Source organism: Dendropsophus ebraccatus, chromosome 3 (genome assembly GCF_027789765.1).
Source record: "Dendropsophus ebraccatus isolate aDenEbr1 chromosome 3, aDenEbr1.pat, whole genome shotgun sequence".
NCBI classification, from domain to species: domain Eukaryota; kingdom Metazoa; phylum Chordata; class Amphibia; order Anura; family Hylidae; genus Dendropsophus; species Dendropsophus ebraccatus.
Window position 1 is genome coordinate 24,771,766 of NC_091456.1, and position 16,480 is coordinate 24,788,245.

At 42.7% G+C, this 16,480-nt stretch overlaps 1 protein-coding gene across 3 annotated transcripts in view; it reads left to right on the top strand.

Annotated features, from left to right (window-relative positions):
- The window catches only part of RSPH14 (radial spoke head 14 homolog), a 170,385-nt gene that overhangs the window by 253 nt on the left and 153,652 nt on the right, over positions 1 to 16,480 (top strand). Inside the window, exons 1-4 of one of the 3 annotated variants that reach the window (XM_069961208.1) lie at positions 7 to 170; positions 273 to 510; positions 8,102 to 8,204; positions 9,615 to 9,733. In XM_069961208.1, coding sequence (XP_069817309.1) covers positions 312 to 510; positions 8,102 to 8,204; positions 9,615 to 9,733 — 421 coding nt within the window. In that variant the 5' untranslated portion in view covers positions 7 to 170; positions 273 to 311. Of the gene's footprint in view, positions 1 to 6; positions 171 to 272; positions 511 to 8,101; positions 8,205 to 9,614; positions 9,734 to 16,480 lie in introns of those variants that run through there. The other 2 variants (XM_069961207.1, XM_069961209.1) reach the window with 2 other exon arrangements.

A 16,480-nucleotide genomic window follows, 5' to 3' on the forward strand; every position in this document is an offset into this window, starting at 1 on the left:
TAAGTTGCGTAAGTAGTAGAAGCAGAATGGTCTACGTTTACGTAACTTGATATTCTTGAACACGCACGGCTCGTAGATCTCCTGGTTGCCTGGTAACCGCGGTACGCTGCTCTGTGTATGAGGCTGCGGACAGCCGGCGGGTGCTGAGGTGTTGTCGGGTCTGCAGACGGGTGAGTCCCAGCAGTACTAATGATATGTAACCCACAGCCTTATAGTGATAGATTATTATGTGTGGTGACCCTCCATGGTCCCTGTGTTACTTCTTACCTCAGGTAACCTCATGTCCTTCTCTTAGGGCAAAGAAGAGAGCAATGGCTGAAGCTCGGATATCTCCTTACCTGCCACCCAACATGGACCCTACTAAGGCCCCCATCGCCTTCGGGAAAAGAGCATTACCCAAACTGAATGAGGAGCTGGGGGACCCCGAGCTGGTGACCAGGCAGAGGGCACTGATGGCGCTGTGTGACCTGGTGCACGACCCCGAGAACGTCCACCAGGCTGTCCGTCTGGGTGAGTCCTGCTCTCCTGCCCCTGGTTATACTGCCCCCTATATACTGCCCCCTATATACTGCCCCCTATATACTGCCCAGTGTGCAGCTGTATCTCTCCGCACTGATGTCAGGTCAGACAGGACACACCTGTCACCTATATACTGCCACCTGTATACTGCCCCCTATATACTGCCCCCTATATACTGCCCAGCGAGCAGCTGTATCTCTCCGCACTGATGTCAGGTCAGACAGGACACACCTGTCACCTATATACTGCCACCTGTATACTGCCCCCTATATACTGCCCCCTATATACTGCCCAGCGAGCAGCTGTATCTCTCCGCACTGATGTCAGGTCAGACAGGACACACCTGTCACCTATATACTGCCACCTGTATACTGCCCCCTATATACTGCCCCCTATATACTGCCCAGCGAGCAGCTGTATCTCTCCGCACTGATGTCAGGTCAGGCAGGACACACCTGTCACCTACATACTGTCACCTATATACTGCCCCCTATATACTGCCCAGCGAGCAGCTGTATCTCTCCGCACTGATGTCAGGTCAGGCAGGACACACCTGTCACCTATATACTGCCACCTGTATACTGCCACCTATATACTGTCACCTATATACTGCCACCTGTATACTGCCCCCTATATACTGCCCAGTGTGCCGCTGAATCTCTCCGTATCCAATGTCAGGTCAGACAGGGCAGTACTGTCACCTATATACTGCCCAGCGAGCAGCTGTATCTCTCCGCACTGATGTCAGGTCAGGCAGGACAGTACTGTCACCTATATACTGTCCAGTGTGCAGCTGTATCTCTCCGCACCTGATGTCAGGTCAGGCAGGGCAGTACTGTCACCTATATACTGCCACCTGTATACTGCCCAGCGAGCAGCTGTATCTCTCCGCACTTGATGTCAGGTCAGGCAGGACACACCTGTTACCTATATACTGCCCCCTATATACTGTCACCTATATACTGCCACCTGTATACTGCCAAGCTAGCAGCTGCATCTCTCCACACCCGATGTCAGGTCAGACAGGAAACACCTGTCACCTATATACTGCCTTCTGTATACTGCCCAGCTAGCAGCTGCATCTCTCTGCCCCCGATGTCAGGTTAGGCTGGGTTCACACTGCGTTTTTGCAATCCGTTTTTTCATCCGTTTTTTGAAAAAGAAAACGGATGAAAAAAAATGATGCATTTGTGTGCATCCGTTTTGATCCGTTTTTCCATTGACTTCCATTGTAAGAAAAACCGGATCAAAACGGATCCGTTTTTTTTGACGGACGCAAAAACGTAGCTGACACTATTTTTGTGTCCGTTAAAAAAAACGGATCCGTTTTGATCCGTTTTTTTTTACAATGGAAGTCAATGGATCAAAACAGATGCACACAAATGCATCCGTTTTTTTCATCCGTTTTTTGCAACAAACGGATGAAAAAAACGGATTGCAAAAACGCAGTGTGAACCCAGCCTTAGACAGGACAGTGCAGTCACCCACACAGCCCTGTTTTGTTTTTTTAACTTTAATACTTTGAGGGACATGGGGAATGTGGGGGTTGTAAGAATTTTAGGGTCTGTTTACACATTAGCAAATCTGCTGCAATAAATGTCTGAAAGTTTGAAACTAATTTTGCTTCTAACAATTTATTTGAGCCTCATAGTTACCAGGCAGAAGTCAACCGATTTACAACCAACTGTGATATGTTTCCCCCCCACTAGATGGCTCTGTTACACACACATTGGTATTTTACAGCATTTCCTTTATTACAGAATAATGGAAATTACAAATGCCGAAAACCTTCACTTGCCATCATCTGTTTGACAGCTCTGCTTACACTGCTATTTCAGTATGAGCACAGGACATGTACCTGTAGTAAAACTTTTTACAGCCTTAGGCTATGATCATACATAGTATTTCCGTCAGTCTCTTTTTAACCAAAACCAGGAGTGGAACTGACAGGGCAAAATTATAATGGAAAGATTTTCCCAGTTTCTGTGTTTTTAATCCACTCCTAGTTTTGTTTGAAAAAAGACTGACCAAAAGACTGACGGAAATACTATGTGTGAACATAGCCTTACTAATATCTCTCTTAACCCCTTTTTGCATCAGAACGTAAATGTACGTTCTGATGCTGGTGGTGGGATTAAGAGAGGGGTCGCGCTTCGACCATGCTCTGAACCGCCGCAATCCCAGCTGTCCCTATCCTTGGTGTCTACTGGCGGGATCTCCCCCCCGCGATACAGTTGCACAGAGGAGATCCGTTCTGTTTGGCAATCTCTAGATCAGGTCTGTAGCAGACCAGAGTAATACAGCACTGATCTAATTAATCATGGCTGTATTAAGTATACTGTAATAAGTAATGAATAAGTAAGTAATAATAAAAGTCCCTCAGGGGGACTAAAAGTTAAAGTATAAAAAATAAAAGTATTTTTATTAATACAAAATCCCCTCCCCTAATAAAAGTTTAAATCACCCGCCTTTTCCCATTTTATGAATAAAAATAAATAAATAAACATGTTTGGTATCGCCGTGTGCATAATCGGCTGAACTATTAAATTATTACATTCCTGATCTCACACGGTTAACGGCGTTAAGCGCAAAAACCCACCAAAGTGCAAAATTTTGTCACATCAAATCCAGAAAATTGTAATTAAAAGTGATCAGACCGATAGAAAGACCAGATCATAACGCAAGGAATGACACCTCACACAGCCCTATAGACCAAAAAAGCGTTATAAAGATGGGAATAGAGTAGAGATGAGCGAACCGGGTCGAACCGGATCCGAACCCGAACGTTCGGCATTTGATTAGCGGTGGCTGCTGAACTTGGATAAAGCTCTAAGGTTGTCTGGAAAACATGGATACAGCCAATGACTATATCCATGTTTTCCACATAGCCTTAGGGCTTTATCCAACTTCAGCAGCCACCGCTAATCAAATGCCGAACGTTCGGGTTCGGATGGACTCGAGCATGCTCCAGGTTCGCTCATCTCTAGAAAAGAGCAATTTTAAACACATTTAGTTTTTAAAAGGTTTCAATTTTTTAAAAGCAGTCAGATAAAATAAAATTTATATAAATTGCATATAGTTATAATTGTACCAACTTGAGGAAAATATATAACACGTCAGTTTTACAAGAGGACGAATGGCGTAAACACGAAACCCCCCAAAATAAAAACAAATCCCTTTTTTTCAATTTCACTGCACAAATAATTTTTTTTGTTTCACAGTATACGTTATGGAAAGTCTGTCATCGCAAAGTACAATCGGTGTTGCAAAAAATAAGAACTCATGTGGAACTGTAGGTGAAAAAATGCAAACGCTATGGCCTTTTATACACGAGGAGGAAAAAATGAAAATGAAAAAGACGTTAGCTTTCTGTTTGCTTATTAGCAGAACACAAATAAAGAAAGGAAGCAAAACAGCAATATAAAATCACAACAATTGTGAGATGGGAGGCAGGTCCACTGGGAACATGCACAGGTTTTCATTCGAAAAAACATTGCTTAGGATTTCATAACCTCAAATATTTCAGTTGTTACGATCCTCGCTGTCAGCTGGGAGGCGCTTCTTTCTGGCATACCAGCGAGCCTCATTGTCTTGTAAAATCTCTTATAAAATGTGTATGCTGGGCAGAAATATGTGGAGTAAAACTAAAGATCACTAGCAGCTGATCGTGTCCCAATGATGAGGTTTTTGATGATGTCATCACATGACATTTATGCAGTTACTAGCATCAATACTCTAACCCCACAATAGTAAGGCCTGTTTTCTTCTTAATTCTCTCTTGCCCTCCTCTTTTGTTCTCTACATAAAAACTTATATGGCTAGCGTTACTGCCTTCTGTCACTGAGGTTCTGGGTTCACATCCAACCAAAGACAACATCTTCATGGAGCTTGTGTGTTCCTCACATGTTTACTAGTACTCTGGTTTCTACCAATACTTCAAGCACATACCAGGTTAGATTGGAATCTAGATTGCAAGTCTCAATAGGGACATGTACCGACATGAGTGATGGCAATCTCTGTGCTGCAAAAATCTATTGGAATGGTAAGGATTCTATTAGACGACCCAACTGAGAAAGGAGACCCACATCAGCAACAATGGGAAGCGTTCTGCTTAGCTTCACCTACTGCCCAGTGCCAAGAACAAGACAGTTTCAGTGCTACTGTACATCCCTGGGACTGTCCTATTCACTTCTATAATGGACTAGAGAGGAGCTACGAAGCATGCACAGACAATGTGTTCTCGCATTAATCCAGACACAGAGAAATATAAATCCACATCTGTACAGTGACAGACACCACTGTCAGACCACGATTGTAGTCATAACCAGGGGACACAACATATACAGAACTGGTGACATGAACAAGAATCGGTATCTCACTAATAGGACTGGGCGATTAATCAAATTAATTTGATTAATTCACCCTTAGGAGGGCTAACAATTGAATTTTTTTTAAATCGCAAATTCCATAAAATAAATAAATAAAATGTGCGGGTCTGGTGTTACATATAGATGCCTACTCTTTAGGCATGGTTTGTGTTTTTTACATGAACAGACCAGCACTTGACTGGGATGCCGATGCTGTGGTCCTTTTATTAAACAGCCACTCGGTTCCCGAGCACCGCTCTGGCATGAAGCACTGGGGACGGGCCTGACGGCCCCCAGTGTGAAGAAACCCCCTCCTATCTGTGACGCAGCTCCATTAAAATCAATGGATCCGCGTCACAGAGGGGAAGGGAGATAGTCACACTGGGGGCTGGCGGGCCATACCCCAATGCTTTATGCCGAACTGGGCTGCGGTTCAAAAAAAGGACAGCGGCATTGGCATCTCCGTGTCGGCGCCGGTCTGTTTATGTAAAACACACAAAGCGACGTACCTAGTGGTACATTCACTTTAAGCCTTGTGCTGCAGTATGGCCCTTACATGCCGCATTACCAAAAGGGTTAAAGGGGTTATCCAGTGCTACAAAAACATGGCCACTTTCTTTCAGAGACAACACGACTCTGGTCTCCAGTTCAGGTGCGGTTTACAATTAAGCTCTATTAACTTCAATGCAGCTGAGCAGCAAAAACCTGCCTGAGCTGGAGACAAGAGTGGTGCTGTCTCTGGAAGAAAGTGGCCATGTTTTTGTAGCACTGGATAACCCCTTTAAAGAGGAGGCATTACATTTTTATCTTTGGCTCCTGCTTTGAAGACCACCGCTTAGGAGTTTTGCACCTTTTTTTTTTAGTTGCAGGCAGTCTAAAAACGGAGGGCGTCAGTGCTGAAACAGATAAAACAAATGTAATGTTCTGCTGTTAACCCTTTCTGTGCTGCAGCATGAGTAATTAAAAGTGTATAGTGAAGCATTATGTAAAATTTACACGTCTCTTGAAGGAAGAGGAGAAGTCAGTGGATTGCACAGGAGACAGGTGCCTATGTCTGTGGCCTACTAGAAGGAGGATTACCTATAGGGGGGATTGCCTATGGTGGGGGTTACTCTAGGGGATAAACTACAGGAGGCATTACCTACAGGGGAGCTTACTACAGGGAGAATTACCTACAAGGGGGGTTACTATTGGGGGTTTACCTACAGGAGGAATTGCCTAAAGGGTGGCTCATTACAGGGTGATTATCTACATGGGAATCCAATTTACTATGGATATATGAGATGGGAACAGCCCGGGTTCATGAACAACATATATATTCCTAACTGATGGAGCACATGGGGACGTTAGTATGAGAACCAGAATTTCTTGCTGCAGGCAATGGGATATAGTGATTGAATTGTTCCCTTGGAAATGCAGCACAATCGCTTCCTTCTTTGCTGACAGTTATCACGGCTACATATTTTTGTAGATATCAACAGCCATTTCTGTGTCCACCGGTCACATTATCACTTTGTATGTAACACAGTCAGAAATGAAAGCTATTATTAATGCATGCCTTTGAGTACTAAGATGGCCTTAAGCAGTCTGATGGAATACCTATGTGTTTTTCCCTCTCAGTATCCCTTCTTGAAAAAAAATTAGGCTCTCTTCACACAATGTATTAATTTAGTTAACGGTCGTTTTTTCCAGTACAAAGAACGTCGGTTGGCAACAAAATTAATACGTTTGCATCAATTTCAATGCAACAACGGCCATAGTGTACACACTACGGGCGTCATTCAACTGAGACCGCATAAAATAATGAGCATGTCTATTTTCTACGGCCGCAGTTGGGCGAATAGCGTCCATAGAAAATAGTTGTGCACACAATGTAAAGTACGGCTGCTGGACGTACTTTACATTGTGTTAAATGCTTAAAGCAACCCTGTACCCACAATCTGTACCCCCCAAACCGCTTGTACCTTCAGATAGCTGCTTTTAATCTAAGATCTGTCCTGGGGTCTGTTCACCAGGTGATGCAGTTATTGTCCTAAAAAACAACTTTTAAACTTGCAGCCCTGTGTCAAATTGGCGTGGCCTAGAGTACTCGTGCCCTAGTCTTGCATGGCCTTTCTGTCCCTCCTCCCCACTCTCTTTACCATTAGGAATGCTGCAGATATGTTACCCGGCCCTTTTAACCATTGGCCACCCGCAGCCCCAGCCCGAAGCATACATTGCTTGCTCGGCGCCATGGTTGTGTGTGAAGCTTCCGGCTCCCCTCGCTCCTCATCAGCCAATCAGTGTGCTGCGGCGGGGCAGTTCACTGATTGGGTGACCGCCGGGAGATGCTAGGAGGCCCCGAAGCAAGCAGGAGCCTGGGGCAGGTAATGTATGCTCTGGGTTGGGGCTGTGAGCCGCCGGGGGTTAAAGGGGCCGGTTCTCAAGGTTCTAGAAAGCTAAGGTACATGGTCAGGGTCCTCTGGAACTGGTGGTCACAAACTAAAGGTCCCCATACACTTCCCTGTTCAGCCATCAATATAAAGTCTATGGGATCCACTGACAGATGTTGAGATTTCCTGACTCTTTTGTTCCTGGGGAGATAATCCGACCCCAGAGCTGCCTGGCTGCGACTACCTCTTCTCATCAGGAACATAGGAATGTTTATGTGTAGGGGGAAAATGGGAGTGATAACTGCTCGATGAATGATTGTTTCGCCAATATTTATTGAGGATGTATAGCCACCTAGACAGATGTGCATTCTGGCTTATCATATAGGTGATATGTGTCTCATCAGTACGGCCCTGACACCAGGGACCCCCATTGATTACAAGAACAGTAGTACCTTATCCATCCATGTGAACTAAGCTCAGTACTCACTATCTTTGCCTGTCCTTTAGTGAGTGACTGGAGCAACGTCCAAAGAGACAGGGGCTTCCGGCTCCTGGTCGGACCCCCTCAGATCGGACTCTTATAATTTATTTAACCCTACAAAACTACTGTTTTGGCTGTCTATAGATGTAAAGCTATGGCCACCATTTTTGTAATTAAGAAAGTTCATTGGCACGTACATAAAATACATTCTCTACAATATGACCCAACATAGATAAAAGCAAGGTCAAGGATAGCTGCTCTCATGTTTGAGTTTCCAGGTGGAGCGGAGTTAGGCTTTAATAATAAGCTTGTAGTTATACCTGGCCCTGTAAACATATATAATTTATCGCTTTGTTACACAGGTTTTATGGAAACCCTGAAAAATCTGCTATATGATCAAGACTCCACAGTTCGGCACAAGACTACTGAGATTTTCTCCATAATGGCTGGTCATAACATTGGAAGGTTAGTGACCCCTGTTTGAAATTAAAGGGGTCGTCCGGCGAGCAGAAATCGCATAAGGCCTTATGCTCGCTGGCGCTCAATTTCTTAGATCCCAAGTATCGGAAGTAAGCCGTAGGGTGGGGCTAAATGGCGATTATCGTGTGTAAACGAAAATATGTCCACATATTTTGTCAAATAGCTGCACAGTATCGCCGATATTGCGGAGACACTGTGCAGCTATTGGAATCATTAAAACTCAGTGCCAGAGGAAGAAGCCTAGATACATTTGTGGAGTGTAATAATATTACAGGTTCTAAAAGGATTTATTCTGATTGCCAGATTAAAGTCATTTCTGGCAGCTGCAATTCACGTTCTAAACTGCTGACACTGTTGGATAGCTGTTAGGACAATGAGACACATGGTACCTTTCATATATCCAGCTGTTCTTCCAGAATGTAGAAAACTGGTTTTATTCTTTGGTACAAGTAGTCAAAGAGGCTTTTCCGAGCTCCTGATCTGCTGAAAGTTGGAATGTCTCCTCTCTCCCCTTCCCTGCATGAGTGACACCTGGGCGCTGAGTCCTAAGCAGGGTCAGGTATGGGATGGGGAGTAAGAAGGTGTTACAGTTTGCTGCCCTCCAGGAGCTTTGGAACGCCTCCTTGACTCTTCGTACTATAGAATACATTTTCTGTATTCTGGAAGCACAGCTGATTATATCAGAGATACCATATGTCTCCTTGACCTAACAGCTATCTAACAGTGTCAGCAGTTTGGAACCTGAACAGCAGCTGACTGACTGAAAGGGAAACCATCAGCAGGTTAGAAGCATTTAACCTACTGATATCTCCCTATAGCACACGGGGCACTAAGGATGAAGGTAAGCTTCTTACCTTCATCCTCTGTGCTGCTTTCTTGCTATCAGCAGTTTAATTTTTATGCTAGTAAGTCGCTTTGGTGCACTGGGGGGGGGGGGCACCAGTACACCCCCAGCTGGGCCACCCCTCCTCATGATTATCAGCAGAGCGAGCTGGCCAGGAGCAGATCAGAGCCCCGTACCCAGTGCAATAAAACAACTTAATAGAGCGAAAATGGCGCTGAGGATGAAGGTAAAAAAAACCTTCATCCTCAGCACCCTTTGTGCCATAGGGAGATGTCAGCAGGTTAGATACTTCTAACTTGCTGATCGTTCCCCTTTAAGTGTAATAGGCTGAACTGGATGGACTTTTTCCTTTTTCAGCCTTACAAATTATGTTACTATGTCTGACAGCAGAGAAATGCTGAATTGCTGTCTGCTTCCAACGGCAACAAAATAAATGTCGCTTATTAAGTTTACCGGATATCTGATACTAAACCGGCTAGACACTACAGTGGGAAAAATAAGTGCTTGTTGACTACTTCCCCTCCTAATGCTTGCCTTTATTTTTTTCTCAGGGACGGCATCCTGGGAAGTGATATAATTATTGCTATGTCTCACCTCCTTGAGGACCCTGTGGATATCTGTCGGAGGAATATGCACCAGACATATGAAATGCTATCTGAGCTTCCCGCTGGTGAGTTTGTGCAGTATATTTTGCTAACTGGAGTATTTAATAAAAATTGATAAAAAGGAAAATCAATGCAAGCTATTTATTATGAGGCGTTTTTAACGATAAACGATTGCATACGAGATTGTTTATCGCTACCTGAAATTGTTCACCATATTACACAGAACGATGGTCGTTAGTTATGATTGTTACAGCGATCGTTACTATGATTGTTTACTCCATCTGATTTGGAATTACACTGACCGATTAGTAAACCAATTGCAGAGAACAATTAGCGAACGATTAACAATAATTTTAGGGTCAGATCTTAATCAACGATCAATGACACATGAATAGAGATGAGCGAATCGGGTTCGAGTCGATCTGAACCCGAACGCTCGGTATTTGATTAGCGGGGGCTGCAGAACTTGGATAAAGCTCTAAGGTTGTCTGGAAAACATGGATACAGCCAATGACTATATCCATGATTTCCCCATAGCCTTAGGGCTTTATCCAACTTCAGCAGCCACCGCTAATCAAATGCCGAAGGTTCGGGTTCAGATCGACTCGAGCATGCTCGAGGTCCGCTCATCTCTACACATGAACGATTTTTCAGTTGTTGCCTGCAATTACACAGGACAATTATTGTTTAAATTTTGAACGATATAACGATTTTTCACACGATAATCGTCCCGTGTAATAGGGCCCTAAGTGTCTCTGAAAGACTTTTATTTGCACACAACCATGACTACTGGGAGCAGTAGCACAAAATTGCCTCTAGGTGGCATGGTTGCTTGACATCTGTCTGCCTGTATTGCTGGGTCTTTGGAGACCTGGCTATTCAGTAGCTTATGACTTATCAGTAATAATATTCCATCTGTTTCCCTGTGGCATGGGTGATAAAGAGGAAGTGGGATAAGTGCCAGAGTTTTGTGCCAGAGCATTGTGTTCATGTGTGTGTCTTAAGAGAGATTAAAACCATATACTAAAACTTTTATGTACCAAGCCAGCTATAAATCTCATGGTATGGCTGGTATTGTTGTGCCATCAGTTTAGGGCAGTAGAGACTGCTATGATGCTATGATGTCCTTGGGTGTTCTAATGCTGCGTCTGAGACTACGCCTCTGTGCAATGGTCAGTGGTCACGCAATGTGGTAGATCATGGGTCTCCAAAGTGCGGCCCTCCAGCTGTTGCAAAACTACAACTCCCATCATGCCTGGACAGCTAAAGCTTCGGATTTGGCTGTCCAGGCATGATGGGAAATGTAGTTTTGCAACAGCTGGAGGGCCGCAGTTTGGAGACCCATGTGGTAGATAATGCTGGTAATAAGCCTGGCATGTGGGTTTTCGTTTTGGCAACATGCAGCTTCTGTAATATGTTGGTGCATCATTATGTTAGATGAGGACTAACCTAGAGGTATTCTTATCTTAGCCATGTATAACATATCCATAGGATATGCCATAAATCTCTCAATGACAGGGCTTTTTATTATGTCAGAATTTATTATATCAGAATACAGAAACCAAAGGATGTTAGAATTAGCCAAATGGGCCATTCTTTGTCGTTTCTTTAGAAGTAAATGGGAGTTAAAGTGTACCTGTTATGATATAGAAATAATAAGAAAAAACAGCAAATATATAGTATGTTATGATAATGCTTGTGTTATGTATTCTGTCCATTTTTATTTTTATTTCTCTGCTCCAGTGGTCCATTTACTGCCCCATTGTGCTACTCATGCTTCTACTGAGCAAAAATACACTGTATGACTGTACTCTTATAGTGGGTCTTTACACTATTCTGAGGCTATATTCACACCCTGTAAAATAAAGGTAAAATACGGACATAGTTTTGAAGTTAAAATATGTCTGTATTTTTGCTGTAGATGGCTATGTTTAAACAACGTTTTTTCTGCTCCGTTTAAAATGACGTCCTTCATTTTGAGTCTAAAATAACGGACATCATTTAGCAGCCTGGCCTCCCCTTAGTGCAATGACGCCTGTTGGTACACTAGTTTAGGTGGTCTAATTGGCCTTTGGGTGCGGCTTAATTAAAAAGTCCATTGAATTTAATAATAAAAACGGAGCAAGAACGGTGGCAAAAGAAAAACTGTGTGTGAACAACTAATAAAAAACACCCGCTGTTTGCAAAAGACGTCCGAAAATAATTAACATGAACATTATTTTGCCGTCCACTAATCAATACATTGTGTGCATTGGACGTCCGTCTTTCCATTGACTACAATGCATTGTTATTGCAGTCAGTTAAATCGCGGCAAAAACGGGCGTTATTTCAAATTGCAAAAGCGGCCGCCATTTCTCTTTTTTTCACATTGTGTGAACAAAGCCAAAATATGTCTGTAGTAATGCGCTCAATTGAAATCAATGGGGAATTGGTCGGCAGCGCACACACTGTATAGAATAACGTCTGTAATTGATTACAACCATCAAAATAATCAACATACCTATTATCTGTCACCTGTGTTTGCAAAATACAGCAGTTTTTTTATCTGTTCATACATTGTTTTATTTTCACTCAAAATACGACTGTTTAGCATTTTATTTCACTGTGTGTGAACATAGCCTATATGTTAGAGAGCAATGGAAACCTGAAGGTTTGGTCCCTTAAATAACAGAAAAAGCCCAGCATACCTACCTTGGTGGTAATCGCTGGCACTTTCTGCATTATTCTTTGGGTTGTCTACATGAAGTGATTATTGCTCACATCACAATGACTATGAGCAAATGTAACAATAATTGCCACAAGTAATTGAGCAAAACAAGCAGAGTTGATGAAATTGATCGTTCATACATGCAGAATTGAGCACTCCAGTGTGTAGAAGGTTATGGCTCCGCACATTACCTGCTCAGTGACTGCTTACCGGTGGGGATCCATCACTGACAGCATACACATATGACATAGATGAGATATTCATGGCAGCTTTCCTTGTCTGTGTAAATATACTTGCCATCTTTCCCGAAGGAGGTCTACTACAGGTATTTCCATAGCATGTTACAAGCCAGGTAATTACTTAAAGGGGTTATCCAGTGCTACAAAAACATGGCCACTTTCTTTCAGAGACAGCACTACTCTTGTCTCCAGTTCAGGTGCGGTTTGAAATTAAGCTCCATTCACTTCAATGGAACTGAGCAGCAAAACCCCGCCCAAGCTGGAGACAAGAGTGGGGCTGTCTCTGGAAGAAAGTGGCCATGTTTTTGTAGCGCTGGATAACCCCTTTAGGCTGGGTTTACACTACGTATATTTCAGTCAGTATTGTGGTCCTCATATTGCAACCATAACCAGGAGTGGATTAAAAACACAGAAAGGCTCTGTCCACACAATGTTGAAATTGAGTGGATGGCCGCCATATAACAGTAAATAACGGGCATTATTTCAATACAACAGCCGTTTTTTTAAAATAACAGCAAATATTTGCCATTAAATGGCAGCCATCCACTCAATTTCAACATTGTGTGAACAGAGCCTTTCTGTGTTTTCAATCCACTCCTGGTTTTGGTTGCAATATGAGGACCACAAAACTGACTGAAATGTACGTAGTGTGAACATAGCGTAAAATGACATGACATTCTGTCTATCTATAAAATGCCAATTTTACCATTACAGTTAGATTAGGGATTACTGGAGAATTTATATAATTTTTCCAATATCTCATCATGGAATTCTCTGCCACGTGTTATTGTGATGGCCGATTCATTGAGTCTGGATGCCATTCTTGAAAAATATATTGCTTATGGGGACTGGATTGGGGTCTTTCCCCTGTATGGGGTAATTGCCATCTGCCTCGTGAAGGGTTTTACCTTCCAACACAGTAGGGTCACAGGCTGGACTTGATAGACTCTTTTTTTTTCTTTCAGCCTTATCAACTATGTACACTGAGCATTATTTAAAATGTATTAAAATACAAGCCTATTGGACCTCTGTCAATTCAGTATATCACTTTAATAAGGGACTACAGAGTTGCCAGTAGTTATAGTACTTGAAAAAGCACTATATTGTAATCCCTCTTTTTTGTTGTTGTTCTTCTCGTTGTTCTCCAGATTTTCTGCAATTAATACAACCCAGATCAGATTTGTCATTTTTAAAAGGCTAAAAATTTCCCCATAGAAATAAATAGTGGAATGTTCCAAAATCCAAATATCGCACAGCACTAACCAGCCAATCACAGCACATATGCAAATAGCTAAAATGTAGCAGCCAATAGAAACTTGCAGATCCTTCCCTCAATGTCTGACAATTTCCACGCAGTCACATGTCCACTATTGGACAATAAAAGATGACATGTCCTTACGAGGCACATCACTGGCATAAATACAGATTTCCACAAGTTTTGTCATGGTAACCGAGCAATTTTTTACAGTAAATGTCACTGTTAAGGAGACAGTATCAAAGTTGCTCTTAAAGGGCTGGTACTGAATTCATTCTTAAAGGGACAGTACCGAATTTGCTCTTAAAGGGCTGATACCGCATCACTCTTAAATGACCAGTACTAAATTCACTCTTAAAGAGAACCTGTCAACCCCCGGGCCGGGGCAGAGCCCAGCCAACCCCCCGGTGCAGACCCATATACTTACCGCTTCCACAAAGTCCCGGTCCCAGAGCCCATCCCGCCGCCGAGATATCCCCGTCTAAAGCCGCGTGTGCGCTCACGGGGATATCTCGGCGGCGGGATGGGCTCTGGGACCGGGACTTTGTGGAAGTGGTAAGTATATGGGTCTGCACCAGGGGTCCGCCGGGCTCTGCCCCGGCACAAGGGGTGACAGGTTCCCTTTAAAGGGCAGGGTTAAAGTTTCTCTTAAAGAGACGCTCTTTACAAGCGCCATGTATTTTCTCCTAGAAATGCGCATCTAATTTGAACTTGTACCGATGTATACTGCTGCTACAACAAAGAGGAAAAAAAAGTCCTTGTTGATTCCTTGTAGGTTATAAAATTGTAAAACTAAAGCTTTGGATGGCCCCTTTTTGTTAAATTGCTGTGTAAAGGTCCGGCAATTGGCCATCAAACGACAAGTCATCTGCCAGTGTAAAGGAACCAGTAATTCCTGCTAGCTGTGATTTAGCTGGCACCAGGTGTTCAGTTCCCCTGCAGCACATCCACAGAGGAACTAATGCAGTAGTCATAATGAAAATGAATTTCCATCCACCCAGTGTACTGACACAGCAGGTCTTACATAGTTCAGCTTAATATTTGGGTTTCCTGAATAGGGAATCACTATTCATTCATAATTGCCGAATAGAGTATTTTATCATATATTCTGGATTATGCAATCCTTTCAGTGATTGGTTTATACAGACAATTCTCATACTTGAGGCTCATTGTATTAAGCCTATCACCAACCTAATAATAAACACACAAATTATAATAATTGTAGTTTAGAAGAAAGCCTGGTGGCTTTACAAAGCGTTCTAGGCATTGGCAAAAGTCTAATGGCCAATATGCAATAAATGCTTCTGTTGGAAACCCCCTTTAGGATGATCAGATGAATCAAGTGACAGAATGGCTGGATTTGAGTTAATTTGCTAAAGATGTGAGTAGCAGATTATAGGATTATCCTTAATGAGTAACGGATTATCCTGTAATGAGTGGGCATGCAACATGCCTGTCACTTTCTATATGAAGAAACACCCTCTATGCCAGATATCACAGAATACCGCAGATGTACGAATTACATGTACAAATGACTGGGCTCACCGTAAAAAACATGTCTAGTAGGTCTTACATGGAGGCAGGCAGGTAAGATTTTAGGGGGTCAACAATTGTTCTATGCTTTGGGCAAAATCTAAATTTTCCCTGTAGATAAACTGTAATGAATTTTTGACACCTAAAACATGAAAAGATCTCTTACAGTGCTTGGTATAAATGTTACCAGGCTGGCATAAAAAAAAAAAAAAAAAAAAAATATATATATATATATATATATATATATATATATAAAGAAAAAATCAAACCTAATGCTTATGTGCTCAGTCCCTCTGATCAGCGTAATCTGGTGTTGTCTTGACTCTGGGAAATGGGAAATGCTTTCTAAGTCAGTGATTCACATTTACTAAAGCCGTAAGCGATCGGCAAGGATAGAGCTTTCTTAAATTTTATGCCAGGCTGAACCCCCACGTTTTTTTTTTTTTTTTATTTGGTGGCACTGGACAACCCCTTAGAATGTATTTCAAAATGATCTGTCACAAGCTAGGACAAAAGAATATAAAGTGCAACAGCAACCCAAAGGTGCAAGTGCTTACCATATATACTCCCCCCAACATACACAAGATAAAAACCTGCTCTATAGATATCAAAAAATTAGGATCTTAGCAAACTATTTGATCAAACAGAGTGTACCATGTCACCACATTAAGGTGTCCTTAGAGACATGGTCCCTACTCTATAATTCCCACACTAGCAATGGCCTCTCCTGGGCTAAATAAGACTACAACTGGGCACATAGGAGCCAAATATCTTGTGGAGGTGTGTGGCTACCTCCTGTTGTCTTACGCACCACCCATGTCTTGTGGGTGTTATTAAAAGAGATTAGGATCCTATCTGCCCAGTTGTAGGCTTATTTAGCCCAGGAGAGGCCAATGCTAGTGTAAGAATGCTAGAGTAGGGACCAGGTCTCTGAGGACACCTTAACATGGCGACATGGTACACTCTGTTTGATCAAATAGTTTGCTAAGATCCTCAGTTATTACTATCTATAGAGCAGGTTTTTATTGTGTGTACGCCGGGGAGAGTATGTACACTAAGCACTTGCACCTGTGGGTCG